Source organism: Lepidochelys olivacea, assembly GCF_965140295.1.
Source record: "Lepidochelys olivacea isolate rLepOli2 genome assembly, chromosome: 1".
NCBI lineage: Eukaryota > Metazoa > Chordata > Testudines > Cheloniidae > Lepidochelys > Lepidochelys olivacea.
Window position 1 is genome coordinate 44,052,720 of NC_140411.1, and position 16,532 is coordinate 44,069,251.

General features: G+C 37.2%; 1 protein-coding gene across 9 annotated transcripts in view; it reads left to right on the forward strand.

The window, feature by feature from the left end:
- TNFRSF19 (TNF receptor superfamily member 19) overlaps positions 1-16,532 on the forward strand; it is a 124,057-nt gene that overhangs the window by 101,793 nt on the left and 5,732 nt on the right. For all 9 annotated transcript variants that reach the window (XM_084640897.1, XM_084640896.1, XM_084640893.1 and 6 more), the window contains 4 exons: positions 7,201-7,365; positions 8,447-8,572; positions 11,371-11,473; positions 13,608-14,008. In XM_084640897.1, coding sequence (XP_084497023.1) covers positions 7,201-7,365; positions 8,447-8,572; positions 11,371-11,473; positions 13,608-14,001 — 788 coding nt within the window. In that variant the 3' untranslated portion in view covers positions 14,002-14,008. The remainder of the gene's footprint in view (positions 1-7,200; positions 7,366-8,446; positions 8,573-11,370; positions 11,474-13,607; positions 14,009-16,532) is intronic.

Here is a 16,532-nt window from a genome sequence, read left to right on the forward strand (position 1 = left end):
TGATCTACCTCTTGAATTTTCATGTGATCATTCCTCACAGTGTCTAACTTTTGTCTTAAAAAATTAAATGCCTCATGACTCTTTTTTAATTAGTCTAATCTTACAAATAATCTAGTTTTGCCTATCTGGTGAATTTCAGCTAGTATGGAAAGAAATCTTAATTCAGATGCAGCCCAAGAAGGAAAGACGGAGGGAAGGACCTGTTTGCTCAATAATTGTACTGAATCCAATCATCAGCAATGGAATGTTTTGACTGGGAAATTCCAGCTTTCTGTAGGAGCTAAATTATTTGAACACCACAAGAGTTTCATTTTTATCTGAGATTGATGAGTCAATAAAGACAAAAAAAAGTGGGGAGGCAAAAGGCCATAAATACAGCTGACATTCAGATTCATCAGTCATATTTATAAATTGAACTATTTGTATTTCAACTACAATAAATTATCTGTTGTACAAAGCTATCTAGATGGAGAGTGGACAAAAATTAAGAGGAAACCATAACTTTCAAGAAAGTGTAGTGTATTGTGATATTGATAATAAAGCAAATATCCTGTTAATAGTCAGAAGTGAGGAAACTAAACAACACCTTTACTATCTTCAGCATTGCAAAAAATCTTTAAAGCAATACAATAACAGCACAGGTCCCTTTTTAAAGCATGTTTTCCTCTTTGAATGATGAGTACTACATAGAATATTAGTTATAGTTAATAATCTAATTGTTACAACTCTTTGCAGTTACAATGTTGAGCTGCAGTTTTGCAACTCTTATGAGTAATCTTTCTCAGCTCAGTCATGAGCCATCCTATATACCCATGCAAGTTTTGTCTTCATCCCTCCTTTCCATATGCCAGCCAGTGCAGTTGAGCCAGTGCAAAGGAGGAGATAGCTGTGCCAGGAAAGGACTGGCATATCAAGTTGCCAATCTAGCCCTCTAATGCAAGCAGCCCTCTTAATTTTGTGTGAGGATTACTCGAGTAAGGAATACAGAATCAGACCCGTCCATCATGTACAGTTCTATTTAGCTTATACTGTATCCTTTTGTTTTTGCAGGAAAATCTTTTCTAATTAAAACTGTAACAACTGTGTACATTTTTATCAACCAAAATAAATATTTGTGATTTCTGAAGGCTTTCAGTCTATAGTTTTGTAAGCACTTTGAATCTTATTAGTCTGAGTCTATTCATGTCCTATTGATTACATATTTAGAACTAATAATGCCTTATCTACTTTTGTGTGTGCAATTTATTGATTAAACTGATATTTTTGAACTAGTTATAAATATTGGCTTTAGCTGATATTTTCTAAGAACATAGAAAACTTATCCAATAGCAAGTCTATTAGCCTAATACTGCCCACCATTCTTAAATGCTGAAGAAAACACTTCAACAAATAAGTCTTTTTTCCCCTCTCTCAGGCAGTCATATTGTATAAGAAATCATATGAAATTTAATCTCTCAGTAGAGTGATTGTTGAACTAAATGCGCACACATGATAATACAAGCATACATTGTAGAAATATATATGGGCTCAACAGACCTCTATGAAATGAGAACTTTGAAGTACAGGATCTGAATCTGTTATCCTACCATGAAATAGAGACTTCAAGGAAAAGGTGAATATTCTGAAATTTGAGTGTGGATTGTAATCGTCTGATTTTTATCTTGGCTGCAGCCAAATTTTAAATGGTTAATATTCAACCTATTCTAGTACATTAAAGATTTTAAATAGTTAAAGTAATACTAATAAAAATAAATGTCCTAGTATCAGAGCACAAGAAATAGAGTAAGATTGGCAAGCTTTTCAAAGGAAGAAGTTATTGGATACCTTGAATACATTTTGGAAAGGATTTACATAAGCTTTAAGGCTATGGTTCATATTTGGATCTGAACAGAAAACCATCCCAAAATACTCAATCCTTGTTCATAAAACTTTTTGGCCCTAAGTACAAATCAAACCCAAATATGAAGTAAAAAAATAACTGTTTCTGCTCTGCATGGTATCCTACCAAGTCCTCGTGTAAACATGACACGACTTTAATTCAAGGGATGGCAGCCCTGCAACAAAATGAAGGAAATATGAAAGTCCTTGAAAAAATAGATGGGCTGTAAACGTCCTCAGGTATCAGAAGATGCAAAATGAGCCCCTAGAAACAAAAAATCCCAAACAAGTCATTGGTGCCAACGTTATATCCACATTAACAATTATATAGTCTCTTTGCCACTGGATTTTTCTGGATGTTCTAGATTTACATGTGGAGAGACATATTTTTGTGTCCCTATTTCAGTTTAGGTAGGTTTAAGTATATAAAGCCTTTTAAAAAATCTTTTAATATTCAAATAGCACCCAGAAGATGCTGTGTCCTATCTGTACACTGACTCTGTCAACAATTGGAGTCATTTAAAAATATGTATTGTGATAGAAGTGGGCTTGAAAAAGAAGAAATTAAGTTCTAAAGTTTTCTATTTATAAACAAGTATTGCAAGATTTCTCAACAAATGATGAATATGTGTACAGTTGTATTCCCCCCTCCCCTCCATCCCCAAGGGTTCTTGGTACATTTCTTTGAAAAACTGTGTGGGGCACCAACTTGGAAACAAAATGCTTCAAAGTCAGCAGTTGGAGCATATTTGAAAAATGTGGTTTGACATGATGAACTTTTGGATCTAGTCCATGCACGCAAATAGCTGTCCTTTTGCAGATGTTAGGAGACAGTCTTTCCAGTGTTTACCACAGTCTCTTGTCATGTTTAATAACGTTACTCAAAGATCAGGAGAAAGCAGTCAATCTTTTATTTGTGGGAAGGTTCAGAAATATGATCAGGATTATTTCTTTTTTCCAAAGATGTTATCTCTTTATAGTACTTGTAATGTCTTATCAATTTTGTGTTGTTTCTGTTTGGTGGAGAGTAGGGCAAGAGAGCTTGGAGGGGTGTTGTTTATTTTGTTTGTTCTCCTTTAAATGAGCAGACTCATGTTTTAAACATTTGCAAATTGAATTCTTTTCAAACTAAAATTATTAGCACTCACTTGAACCAAATATAGAATGGACAGCTAAAGTGGAAACTTCTATTTATAGCCATGCCAACGTTTCTGTCTTGATCAGCAACACCCTTATTATTCCAGTATGTGGACTAAGACATTTGAATTCATTTTTATCTATAGTCTATTCAGGGTTTTAACCTAAACATTAAGATGTAGCATATCATGCACTGTGCCACTTCGCTCTAACTGAAGCCATAATTAACATTGTTTTAATCAATACAACTCCTACTAGTTAACAATGATTTGACTCAATATGAATCTGGCTAATGGAGTACACTGCATAGAATTCTGAAACTTAGTACCCTTGATGCTGACAGTTATTACTGTATCTACTGAAGGCACATAAAATGGCCAAATCCTGAATTCTGGTTTCAAATGGTTAATCTGCTAAAGAAAACTTTGTTTTAGTCATTCTGATTCCTCTAGTTACTGTAATAGGCCATAATTCTAAGTAAATCTTAAAGGAAGTGTTTTTAGTTTTTGTCCAGTGTCTGGTTGCTTAGTATAAATTGGCTGAAAAATTCAACTATTTTGTTTATTGGCAGACCTTTTAGTGATACAGCTGGGATTCACATGTTCAGTGTTACCAAAGATATTGCTGTTTAATTATCTTGGATTAAGAAAAAGTTTGTTTGTTTTTAAAACACCATCTCTACCTAAATTGTATTATTCATTAATCCAGCGAAGAATTTTTATTTAGTCTTACTTCTAGAAATCAGTACAGGAAGCACTCTTAATATTCTGGGAAATTCTTGTCCTAGAATATACTGGAACTGAGAGTTTGAAAACTAAATGCAATATTTTTTTTCTGAAATAAAGTGCCTTTTTAAAGTTTATTTTTAATAATGTACAACAACATTGTATCCTTTCCAAAATCTCACTGTAGGGTCTTCCCTCCCGCTTCCCGTGGTGGTTGTTTTTTAACAGCATATTGGCACCAGTTCAGCAAAGCACTTAAGTATGTGCTTAACTTTAAGCAAGTGATTAAATCCATCCCTATCCCAGAAAACATTTAAGCATGTATTTAAATCCTATAATTTAAGCACAAGCTTAAAAGTAATCACATGCTTCAGTGCTTCACTTAATCTGGGCCATTAAGTTTGTCGGTCTCAAATAAGAGTGTAAGAACATAAGAATTGGGTCAGACCAATGGTCCATCTAGCCCAGTATCCTGTCTTCTGACAGTGGCCAATGCCAGATGCTTCAGAGAGAATGAACAGAACAAGGCAATCATCAAGTGATCCAGTCCCAGCATCTGGCAGTCAGAGATTTAGGGACACCTAGAGGAGGGGGTCACATCCCTGACCATTTTGGCTAATAGCCATTGATGGACCTGTTCTCCATGAACTTACTAATTCTTTATGGAATCCAGGTATAGTTTTGGTCTTCACAACATCCCCTGGCAATGAGTTCCACAGATTAACTGTATGTTGTGTGAAGAAGTACTTCCTTTTGTTTTAAACCTGCTGCCTATTAATTTCATTGGGTGACCTGTGGTTCTTGTGTTATGTGAAAGGCTAAATAACACTTCCTTATTCACTTTCTCCACACGGTTCATGATTTTATCATATCCCCACTTAGTCATCTCTTTTCCAAGATGAATAGTCTCTATCTTTTTAATCTCTCCTCATATGGGAGCTGTTCCATACCCTTTATCATTTTTGTTGCCCTTCTCTGTACCTTTTCCATTTCTAATATGTCATTTTTGAGATGGGGCAACCAGAACTGCACACAGTATTCAAGGTGTGGGTGTACTATGGATTTATATAGTGACATTATGATATTTTCTGTCTTATTATATATCCCTTTTCTAATGGTTCCTAACATTCTATAACCCTTCTCTAAACTATTGAACGGAAACGCCTTTATCCCATCATCTGAAATCTAAACAATAGGCAGACCATGTGCCATAATAATGAAAATACTGTGATTTCAGTACAAGGAAAAAGTTTCAACATATAAAATCAGTAAGCATGGAAAATTCATGGAGTAGTATTCCTTGAACATCTTCATAGACATGAGTTTTGAGACATGACTTTTAAAAAAAACCCTGTTATCCTTTGGCAAGACACAATGGTACAAGAAAGACTCACATTTTGGCTTATACCCTAGCCTGGCATAGGGGTCCCCTAGTATGGACCCTGTTTCTCTGTAGAGTCCAACTGATTACAGCAAGACTCTGCATGAGTACACAGATCCATACTAGCAGCTCTTAATGCAGCCTCAAGGCCTAATAGAATGTTGTAATTATATGAAAACAATTAATTTCCAGACTTTCAATAGCTACTCCTCCACTAAAAGCCTTACCTCTGTTCCAGGAGCCTTGACCTGACCCGCTCCTCACTCTGGCCAAATCCTCTCTCCTTCCCTGACATAACACCCATTACAAGCCTCCTGAAGCCCCAAGAAAATGGTCACTCCTTAAGGAGTTTTTAAAACTTGCGATTAAGCATTTGCCTAGAGGTCAATGTTTTCTTAGTCAAAAAGCATGTTCTCTGCAGACTTGCAGTTGGTCAGAATGAACATAATGTTTAATAGTAATACTGATTTGTTTTGTGGCCAATAGAATTGTTAATATGACTGATCTAAGAGGGCCTGGGATTCTCTCGCTTTTTTTTTTTTTTAAATACTTGGTGTCCAGAAACCCTGCTAATGTGTACATTGGAAATACTATATTCAGGCCATGTCTACGCTACAGGTGCTACAGCGGCACAGCTACGGTACCATAGATATGCCGTGTAGATGCTTCATGATGGAAGGGGTAGATAATTCACCTTCTCAAGCAGTGGTTGCTTGGTTGACAGAATCAATTTCCATCAAACTAGCCATATTTACTCCTGGGGGTTAGATTGGCATAGCTAATGGGCTCAGGGGTGTGAAAAACTCACACCCCTGAGTACCAGAGCTATGTTGACCTAACTTTTAAGTGTAGATCCGGCCTGGGTCTAGAAAAATGTATTTTAAAAGTAATATGCTTTGATAGTTCAAACAATGTAAGGATTCTGTTCTTTCTTATTACCATGTTGCAAACTTAGGATAACAACCTATTACATGTAAGACTTGATTAGTGATTTCATCGTATTCTGGCAGGTCTTGATCTCCCAACTGAAAATTATGACTATGGATCATTTCTCAGGAAATTATAGTCTTTCAGTTTTAACCAAGAATGTTTTCAGGACTAGGCACATTCTACATGTTTTCATAAGTTAATAAAATGTGGTTTATTGGGCTTTTTAAAAACTTGCAGTCAGATAAAACCTCAAAGGGCTGGTTTTTTTCCTCATGAAAGTTTATGGAATTAATGTAGATTTCAGTGTGGGCTGAAATTGATAAGCTGATCTGAAGTGAGCCACTGTAAGAAAGCTTTTTTAAGCAGTTATAAGAAAGCATTTAATGAAAAATGAAAACAATAATTGGCACATCCTCAATATATAAGATACTTCCCATAACTGCAATTGGACCTCTTTGACACTAATCAACTCCTATTCTCTTTGCCATGTAAAAATAGTCATTTTCCCCAAAACCAAAAAGATGGCTGAAATTGTTAGTACGATGACTGTAAGAATTGTAATCTGTGTATAACAAACCATCACTATGTGAACATAAAGTCCCATATGCAACCAAGTGTAGGACAAAATGGTGCCTCTAATGGACTTGAACTCCTGTGGACCTCTAACTCACAACAAGATTCTTTAACAGGGGAGCATGAAAAAAATGGCCTAGTGTGTGACTGTGACTCCTGTTTGTGGGTGGTCCCTTTAACTATACAATTAGCTACTTTCTCAAAGCTGGACAAATTTTCCTGTAGCTCAAGTAGCAAAGGCCTGTGTTTTGGTGCTAAAGGTCCTGGTTCAATCCTCCATGACAACCAGGGTGTCTATGTGTATGGAGCCACACAATTCATTATATTCCCATTTAACGGATTGTGCTATTATATAAGTGTCTGCACCTGGCAGTGTAATTGAGGGTAAGTAACACAACTGAGGATAAGCTATATTAATCTTAGTTATACAACTTTGCTGTTGATACATTAGCAGACGGAGAGTCCTTTTTTTTTTTCTTCTGTGCTAAGAGCCTGTTCTAGTTATATTTCTTGGATTTTCATTTACCTAAACTGTCCACACAGCATGCCTCACCTATGTGCTTAATTATATTTTAGGTACTACCAAAGTGAATCTTGTGAAGATCCCATCAACTGCTTCCAGTCCACGGGATACTGCTCTAGCAGCTGTTATATGCAGTGCACTGGCCACAGTGCTCTTAGCTCTTCTCATCCTTTGTGTTATTTACTGTAAGAGACAGTTTATGGAGAAGAAACAAAGCTGTGAGTTTCCAGCTATTTTTTTGTTTTGCTTTGTTTTAAGAGGAACAAGTTTGTGCAGTACAAGAGATCCCTTTGCATGGTCAAGCCTTTGGCTATACGGTGTGAATGTAAGCCTGTTTAAAAGAGTAGAAAATGTACAATGAGAGAATTGTTGCTTTAAAATTACAGTACTAATATTACTATATTATTGAAGAAAAAATCCCAAGTTTGTCACTAAGGATTTATCCATATTTATAGACTTATTAAAGATAAATGAAATGCCTTAATCAGCTATGTTTTTAATTAATAATTTTGTCAACATTTCATCCATATTTTCATATTGCTTAAAATTAACATTAAAATAAGAGCAAAGTTAAAGCATGATATTTTGCCCTCATTTAAAAAAATATTTTTAATTAGATAACAATGACTTTAAATGATCCTTAGATGTATAAAGAGGAAATATCAGGTAGGAGATATTACCTCTGTATATGGTATTGGTGAGGCCATTCATTGAAAAATTGGAGAATGTTCATAGAAGAGCTGCCAGAATTATTTGAGGGCTGATCTTATAATGAGTTTTAAGGAGTTCAATCTGTTAAACTTATTGTAGGGAAATTTAAAAGGTGACTTCACCATCGTCCATAAGTAACTACATGGGGTGAAGATTGCTTATAGTAGAGGGCTCTGTAATGTAGCAAATAAAGACAAAATAAATATCTAGTGGCTGAACCTAAAAATATTCAAACTGAATACTGCATACATTTTTACTAGTGAAGGTAATTAACCATTGGAAGATCTTACTAAGGAAAGTGGTATATTCTGAATCACTTGAAGTCTTTAAATCAAGATTAGATGTCTTTCTAGAAGAGTTTCTAGTTGAAGCACAATTTCTTGGGCTCAGTGCAAGAATACAATGGCCTGTGTTATTGAAGAGATAGACCACATGATCGTAAGGTGCCTTTCTGGTCCTAAAATCTATGAAACTACAAATGGGAACGTTTTGTGAACTATAATGTTCAAATACTCCACAAGTATAAAAAATTGTGAACAAAAACAAATAGCGCATACTGATATGCTTTCTATTCAATTTTACTCAAAGGGTCTGTGAGATCACAGGATATTCACTACAATGGTTCTGAACTGTCGTGTTTTGATAGACCCCAGCTTAATGAATATGCTCACAGAACATGTTGTCAGTGTCAACGAGATGCATCACGAACATGTGGTAAGTTAGGTCTCCATAAGGCCTTATGGAAATGAGAAGTCTAAACAGCAGGAACACATGGAATGCTGAGCTTTCATCTAGCAGTTGAGTAGCTTTGGTTGATTTTCTAGTTAAAACATGGTAATTTGACATTATCGGTCTTTCTTAAGATTAGGATTGATTGTAAGTGTTAAAGTGTAGGCATTATAGGCCTAGAATTTTCCAGTAGCTGTTGAGGTAGGCTTTGTTTTATTGTTTTGGGTCAGTTGATCCTTCATGTAAATAATCTGCTCGTTAAGACATGTAAGAGACAAGGTGGGTGAGGTAATATCTTTTATTGGACCAGCTTCTGTTGGTAAAAGAAACAAGCTTTTGAGCTTACACAGAACTCTTCTGCAGGTCTGTTTAAACATGTTTGTTTCCTGTTGCTCCTAAAAAGTACTCTTACCTCAGGCTTTGAGATTTAAATTGATGTGGGTGATTGGTCAGCCTGAACTTCAGCATTTTCACAGTGAACCTAATCCCAAGGTTACATTAAGAGTATAAGACACCCATGGCTGGTCCATGCCAGCTGACTAGGGCTCACAGGGCTTTGGGCTGCACGCTGGGCTCTGGGACCCTCCCACCTCACCTGAGCCCAAATATCTACATTGCAGTTAAACAGCTCCTTAGCCCGATACCCACGAGCCTGAGTCAGCTGGCATGGGCCAGCTGTGGGATCTTAATTATAGTGTAAACCTACCCTAGGAGGCTTGAACATTCAAAGTTATTCAAATGTGGTAAACTAATATCAGTATAGACACAGTTAAAATCACCACATGGTACTGATAGGTTAATCATCTAACACAATACTAAGAGATCTGTTTTTCTATGTGCATTTGTTATTACCATTATAGTGTAAGCAAACACTATAGTTAGGGTTGCATAATAATTTCCTTTCTAATCCCCTGTTTCTAGTGGCTCAGAGTTTTCTAAAACCTTCCATTTTAGACTGAAATTTTACAGACATTGGTCTCTTCCCAAGGATGAATGTGTAAAAGAAAGAAAAAGAACAAGAACTAACACACAGTTCAAGGATTGCTTCAGAAGGGTCGTAATTTATTGCTGGCCTGTACCAATGTTAAATTGGTGCATAACTGGTTGGAAAATCGTTCCCAGAGAGTAGTTCTCAGTGGTTCACAGTCCAGCTGGAAGGGCATATCAGGTTGGGTCCTGCAGAGATCAGTTCTGTTCAATATCCGGTTTTGTTCAATATCTTCATCAGTGATTTAGATAATGGCGTAAAGAATACATTTTAAAAGTTTGTGAACAATATCAAGCTGGGAGGGGTTGCAAGTGCTTTGGAGGATAGGATTAAAATTCAGAATGATCTGGACAAACTGGAAAAGTGGTCTGAAGTAAATAGGATGAAATTCAATAAGGACAAATGCAAAATACTCCACTTAGAAAGGAACAATCACTTGCACACATACAAAATGGGAAATGACTGCCTAGGAAGGAGTATTGTGGAAAGGGATCTGGGGTGTCATAATGGATCACAAGCTAAATATGTGTCAACAGTGTAACACAGTTGCAAAAAAAAGCAAACATCGTTCTGGGATGTATTAGCAGGAGTGTTGTAAGCAAGACACAAGAAGTAATTCTTGCGATCTACTCTGCAATGATTAGGCCTCAACTGGAGTATTGTGTCCAGTTCTGGGTGCCACATTTCAGGAAAGACATGGACAAATTAGAGAAAGTCCAGAGAAGAGCAACAAAAAATGATTAAAGGTCTAGAAAACTTGACCTCTGAGGGAAAATTGAAAAAATTGGTTCATTTAGTCTGGAGAAGAAAAGACTTAGAGGGGACACAATAACAATTTTCAAGTACATAAAAGGTTATTACAAGAAGGAAGGCGAAAAATTGTTCTCCTTAACCTCTGAGGCTATGACAAGAAGCAATGGGCTTAAATTGCAGCAAGGGAGGTTTAGGTTGGACATTAGGAAAAACTTCCTAACTGTCAGGGTGGTTAAGCACTGGAATAAATTGCCTAGGGAGGTTGTAGAATCTCTATCATTGGAGATTTTTAAGAGCAGATTAGACAAACACCTGTCAGATGTGGTCTAGATAATACTTAGTCCTGCCATGAGTGCAGGGGACTGGATTAGATGACCTCTCGAGGTCCCTTCCAGTCCTATGATTCTATGCAATGCAACAGTCTTTAATGATTATATGCAGTTTCCCAAAGGATGGGCACAAAAGACTAGCTGAGAGTGTGTGGGCAATCCTACAGTTGTTCTCCAGAGACTCACTTTTTTCTTAAATGAAAGTGAAGTCTCTCAGTTATTGTTATTGTTGTGGAGAAAACTCTCAAAATAAAACCTAAAACAATAGCTATGAGGAAAGGACTGCCCATTCCTTTCAAGAGGTGCTAACTCAGATGCCAGTGATGACAGTTGAAATGTCAGCATTTATTAGCTATTTTACTCCTCATTAAAGCGTGTAAGAAAGGAGAGGAAGTATCATAATATGAAGATCTAAAGTAGTGGTAGGTGGTAGGCTCTTACTAACACACCTTGGGACTAAAGGAGGGCACAAATGCTTTCATTTTCCTGTAGAGGAGGTTCATCTTTTAAAAGGTTGGGGAACACTGGTTTTAAAGGAATAATAAAAAGACCCATTTTTTTTACAGTGACATCTCACATCTTCATGAATTACTTTATGTAAAATTGGGGAAAAATGATAAGTTTACAGGAATACAGACTTTAAACTTATGGCCCTGTTGTGAATTAATTGAGGACATGTTTTACCTCTATTAAAATAAAGTTTTCTTCTATAGGCCCAGTTCATTTGATTCCATCACTGTGCTGTGACGAGACCTGTAGCATGGAGCACAGCAGTCACAGCTGCACTTTCCACTCTCAGAGTACCCTTTATGAACGGTAACACAGTTTTTTAGAGTGTATCAAGTATTAACTATTTTGCATGTTAGACAAATTAATATTTATACAGGCTACACAAGTTCCAGAGGAACTTAATGAAAAACTTTGAACTGCTGGCAGTCCTGTTTGCCAGATTCATGAAAAATTAATGTTATAGTGAAACAAATTCTGCATTTTCACCCAGAAGAAAAACTATACAAGATCCAAGTCTTAAGTTTGGACACTAGTAAAATAAAACAAAGTAACACATTATCTGGGAGTGTCCTACTGTCTTCCCCAGATGGATTTTCCTTCCCTCTCCCAATCCGGCATTAGCTTTTTGGTGACCCTCTATTCCCTGATGGGCTAGCAAGATGTTGTGTAATCTCATTACGGCCTCTGGTTTGCCTGGAACAGTTACTGCAGTGAAGCAGAATTCTGGAAGCCAGTGGTATGGTTTGTAATCTCCATGAACTCAGTTTATATTTTTTTGGTTCAGAAACTTTAAATTGCTCTCTGAATTGGATGATCTGTTGTAGTATTTTTGAGATTACTATGAGATTTTGTTTAATCATTTATGTACAAATGCCCAATACTGGATTAATGTAATGTTGATGAGTCCCATAGTACTAACTATTCATTTACTCCTAGCCAACTTTGCATCTGGCCAAATATAAATACAGTAGTGGTACAGTTATTTATACATTACAAATCCTATATAGTGAGGAAAAATAGAAAGCTTTTGATGTCATCTAACTGTAGATTTTAACACTGAATATTTTTTTAACCAGAATTGTTTTCTGTATGAGGTTTTAACTGGCCTTTAGCTGTTTAGTTCCTGTGGTCAAATGTGACTAAAAATAGCTGCCCTTGATACAATATGGGTTAGTGGTCTAAGCATCACTTTTAAAACATGTAGGTATTCTGCAGCTACATGTTCAAGTGTCAACAAGGTTGACTCAGCCCCTTTATCCTTCCATTGCTGACAAATTGAGTTCCTTGCAATTTGTGTGGGGTCTTTGGTTAAGACTTTAAAAATAGAAGTTCTGTCTACTCTCTTAGGATATGAACGATCCCTTGGTGGTTTCCATAAGAGTAGGAGTTTGTCCAATTTCTTTTCCCAGAAAAGTCTCTGCCAGTTTTTCTTTTTGCAGTATAGCTGAAGGAAGGAAAGAAAGTCTCAAAGCCTGGGTCACCTGACTCAGGCTCACAGAGCTCATGCTACAGGGCTAATAAAAGCTGTGTAGACATTCCTGCTTGGGCTGGAGTCTGGGATCTCAGACCTATAGCCTTGCCTGAACAGGAACATCTACACGGCTTTTTTCAGTCTTGTAATGCATGTTCCACAAACTTGAGTCAGTTGACCTGGGTTCTGACAGTATGTCTACACTGTAATTAAAAATCCTCAGTTGGCCTGTGTCAACTGACTTGGGCTCGTGAGGCTTGGGCTAAGGGCTGTTTAATTGCAACGTAGGCATTCAGGCTTGGGCTGGAGCCTGGGCTCTAGGACCCTGTGAGATGGGAGAGTCACAGAGCTCAGGCTGCAGCCTGAGCCCAAATGTCTACATGACAATTAAACAGCCCCTTAGCCTGAGCCCCATGAGCACAAGTCTCATTGCATGCTTTGTTTTGTTTTTCAGTGTAGACGTAGCCGTAGATACCGCAGTAATAGTCACCTTCAAAATACCTGACCTAGATTGTGACTAACCTGAAAAAACTGCTTCCAGTTTCTTCTACTTTGTGTAAGATGGAAGTAGTCCCTCTAAAAATAAAAATAACCTATCAGTGCTCTCTGATATTATGTATACTGAATGCAGAAACAGAAATTAGAGCAAAACCTTTCTTACTAGTTACATCAGATACTATTTTGAAGGTTAGTTGTAAGGGATAAAGTCTAAAGAAGAGAGTTACTAAGGAGTACGAATGAGTGTGAGGAACCATCAGCACATCCTCTCTATCTTTCATAATGTTCCCAATTCCCCTGCTGTCTTCAGATTTGAGGAGCAAGCCAACAGACCTCTGCCAGAGGATCTCTCCTCCAGCAGAACATGGCTACCTCCAGAGTATTGGCTTAACATGATTGTGTTTAATTTTTCTTAATGGAACACATAGTCTTTGGAAAACGTTTTCAAACCTATTTCTTTTCTCTTTGCAGGACTTTAAATTCTGTCGGAGAAATGATTCCTGCATTCCTTGGTTCTCTTTCACACTCTGCCTGTGGAGACCTTTCAGATGCTTGGCCGCTTATGCAAAACCCCGCTTGTTGCGACAGTATCTCCTTCTGTGAATCTTATCCAGAACTGACTGGAGGAGATATCAGTTCCTTCGATCCAGAGACTGAAAACACAGCCAATATAGATTTAGATAATGACCAGGATCTAAGTGATGTACTTATTTCTGCTAAGTCTCATGCTGGAAGCTTTGCAGAATCCACTGAACTTTCCAAACAGAGCACATGTATGGATGCTTCATTAGTTCGGAACTCATCAGCTGGTGAAAACCTGCCAACGTCAGAGTGTGATAAAACAGTTAATGATCCCACAGACTGATAATGAGGTAAGATGACCAGGATAATTTTATAGCCTGTCCTCCTGACATAGATCATGGGCAGGATAATGGAGCAGCTGATCCAGAACTCAGTTACCCTCCTTTTTTGTTAATGTAATTAATGCAAATCAACAAGGGTTTATAGAAAATAGATCCTGTCCTGTCAAATATTTTTTTTAATGAGATTACAAGTTTGGTTGATAAAAGTAATAGTGTTGACGTAATAAATTTAGACTTCTGTGAGATGTTTGACTTGGTACCACACAACATTTTGATTTAAAAAACTAGAATGATATAAAAATAATATGACACACATTAAATGGATTAAAAACTGGCTACCTGATAGGTCTCAAAATCTAGGTGAATCGTCATTGAGTGGGTGTGTTGCCAGAGGGGTCCCGCAAGGATCGATTCTTGACCCTACACTAATGAATATCTTTATCAATGACCTGGAAAAAAACATAAAACCATCAGTGACAAATTTGCAGATGACACACAAACTGGGCGAGCAGTAAATAATGAGGAGGACACAACACTGGTACAGAACAATCTGGATCACTTGCTAAACTGGGTGCAAACAAACAATATGCATTTTAATATGGTTAAATGTAAATGTATATATCTAGAAACAAAGAAAGTAGGCCATACTTACAGGATGGGGGACTCTGTCCTGGGAAACAGTGACTCTGAAAAAGTTTTGGTGTTCATGGTGGATAATCAGCTGAACATGAGCTCCCATTGTGACACTGTGGCTAAAAGAGCTAATGTGATCCTGGGATGCATAAACAGGGGAATCTTCAGTATGAATAGAGAGGTTATTTTACCTCTATATTTTGCACTGGTGTGACTGCTGCTGGAATACTGTCCAGTTCTGGTGCCAACCCTTCAAGAAGGATGTTGATAAATCGGAGGGGGTTCAGAGAAGAGCCATGAGACTGACTAAAGGATTAGAAAACATCCTTATAGTGGTCAAATGAAGGAACTCAAACTATTTAGCTTAACAAAGAGAAGTTTAAAGGGTGACTTGATTACAGTCTACAAGTCTCTATATAGGGAAAAAATATTTAATAATGGTCTCTTCATTCTGGCAGATAAAGGTATAACACAATCCAATGGCTGGAAATTGAATCTAGACAAACTCAGACTGGTAAATGTCCAGTAGATCTATTTTAATGGCCCTAGCACTTTGGTTTATAGAACATTTTTGGACAATGTTGTTCCTAGACATTATTCAATGAGAGTAATTAACCATTGGAACAATTTACCTATAGTCATGGTGGATTCACCATCGCTGACAATTTTAAAATAAAGGTTGGATGTTTTTCTAATAAATACGATGTAAGAATTATTTTCAGGAAGTTCTGTGGCCTGGATTATACAGGAGATCTCATAGACTTTAAGGTCAGAAGGGACTATCATGATCATATAATCTGACCTCCTGCACATTGCAAGCCAAAGTACCTCACCCACTCCACTCCTGTAATAGACCCTTAATCTCTGAGTTACTGAAGTCCTCAAATCATGATTTAAAGACTTCAAGTTACAGATAATCTGCTATTTACACTAGTTTAAACCTGCCATGTGCCCCATGCTACAGAGGGAGGCAAAAAACTCCAGGGTCTCTGCCAATCTGACCTAGAGGAAAATTCCTTCCTAACCCCAAATATGGCGATCAGTTGGATCCTGAGCATGTTGGCAAGACCCACTAGCCAGACACCAGGGAAAGAATTCTCTGTAGTAACTCAGAGACCTCCCCATCTAGTGTTCCATCACCAGCCATTAAAAATATTTGTATTCCATTGTAGACAGTCCCATCATACCATCCTTTAATAAATTTATCAAGCTCAGTCTTGAAGCCAGTTAGGGTTTTTGCCCCCATTGCTCCCCTTGAAAGGCTGTTCCAGAACTTCACTTCTCTGATAGTTAGAAACCATCATCTAATTAATAGTCTAAACTTGATGTTCAGTTTATATCTTAATGTTCAGTTTAAATATATATATATATATTTGTTCTTGTGTCTACAGTGGTGCTTAACTTAAATAACTCCTCTCCCTCCCTGGTATTAATCTCTCTGATGTATTTATAGAGGTATCATGTCTCCCCTCAGCCTTTTTTGGGTTAGGCTATACAAGCCAAGCTCTTTGAGTCTTATCTCATAAGGTAGATTTTCCATTCTTCTGATCATCCTAGTAGCCCTTCCCTGCACTTGTTCCAGTTTGAATTCATCTTTCTTAAACATGGGAGACCAGAATTGTACACAATATTCTAGATGAGGTCTCACCAGTGCCTTGAATAATGGTACTTACACTTCCTTTTCTCTACTGGAAATACCTCGCCTGATGTATCCTAGGACTGCATTAGCCTTTTTCACGGCCTCTTCACATTGGCAGCTCATAGTCATCCTGTGATCAGCCAGTACACCCAGGTCTTTCTCATCCTATGTCACTTCCAACTGATAAGTCCCCAGCTTATAGCAAAAATTCTTGTTGTTATTCCTAAGTGCATGACCTTGCATTTTGCACTATTAAATTTC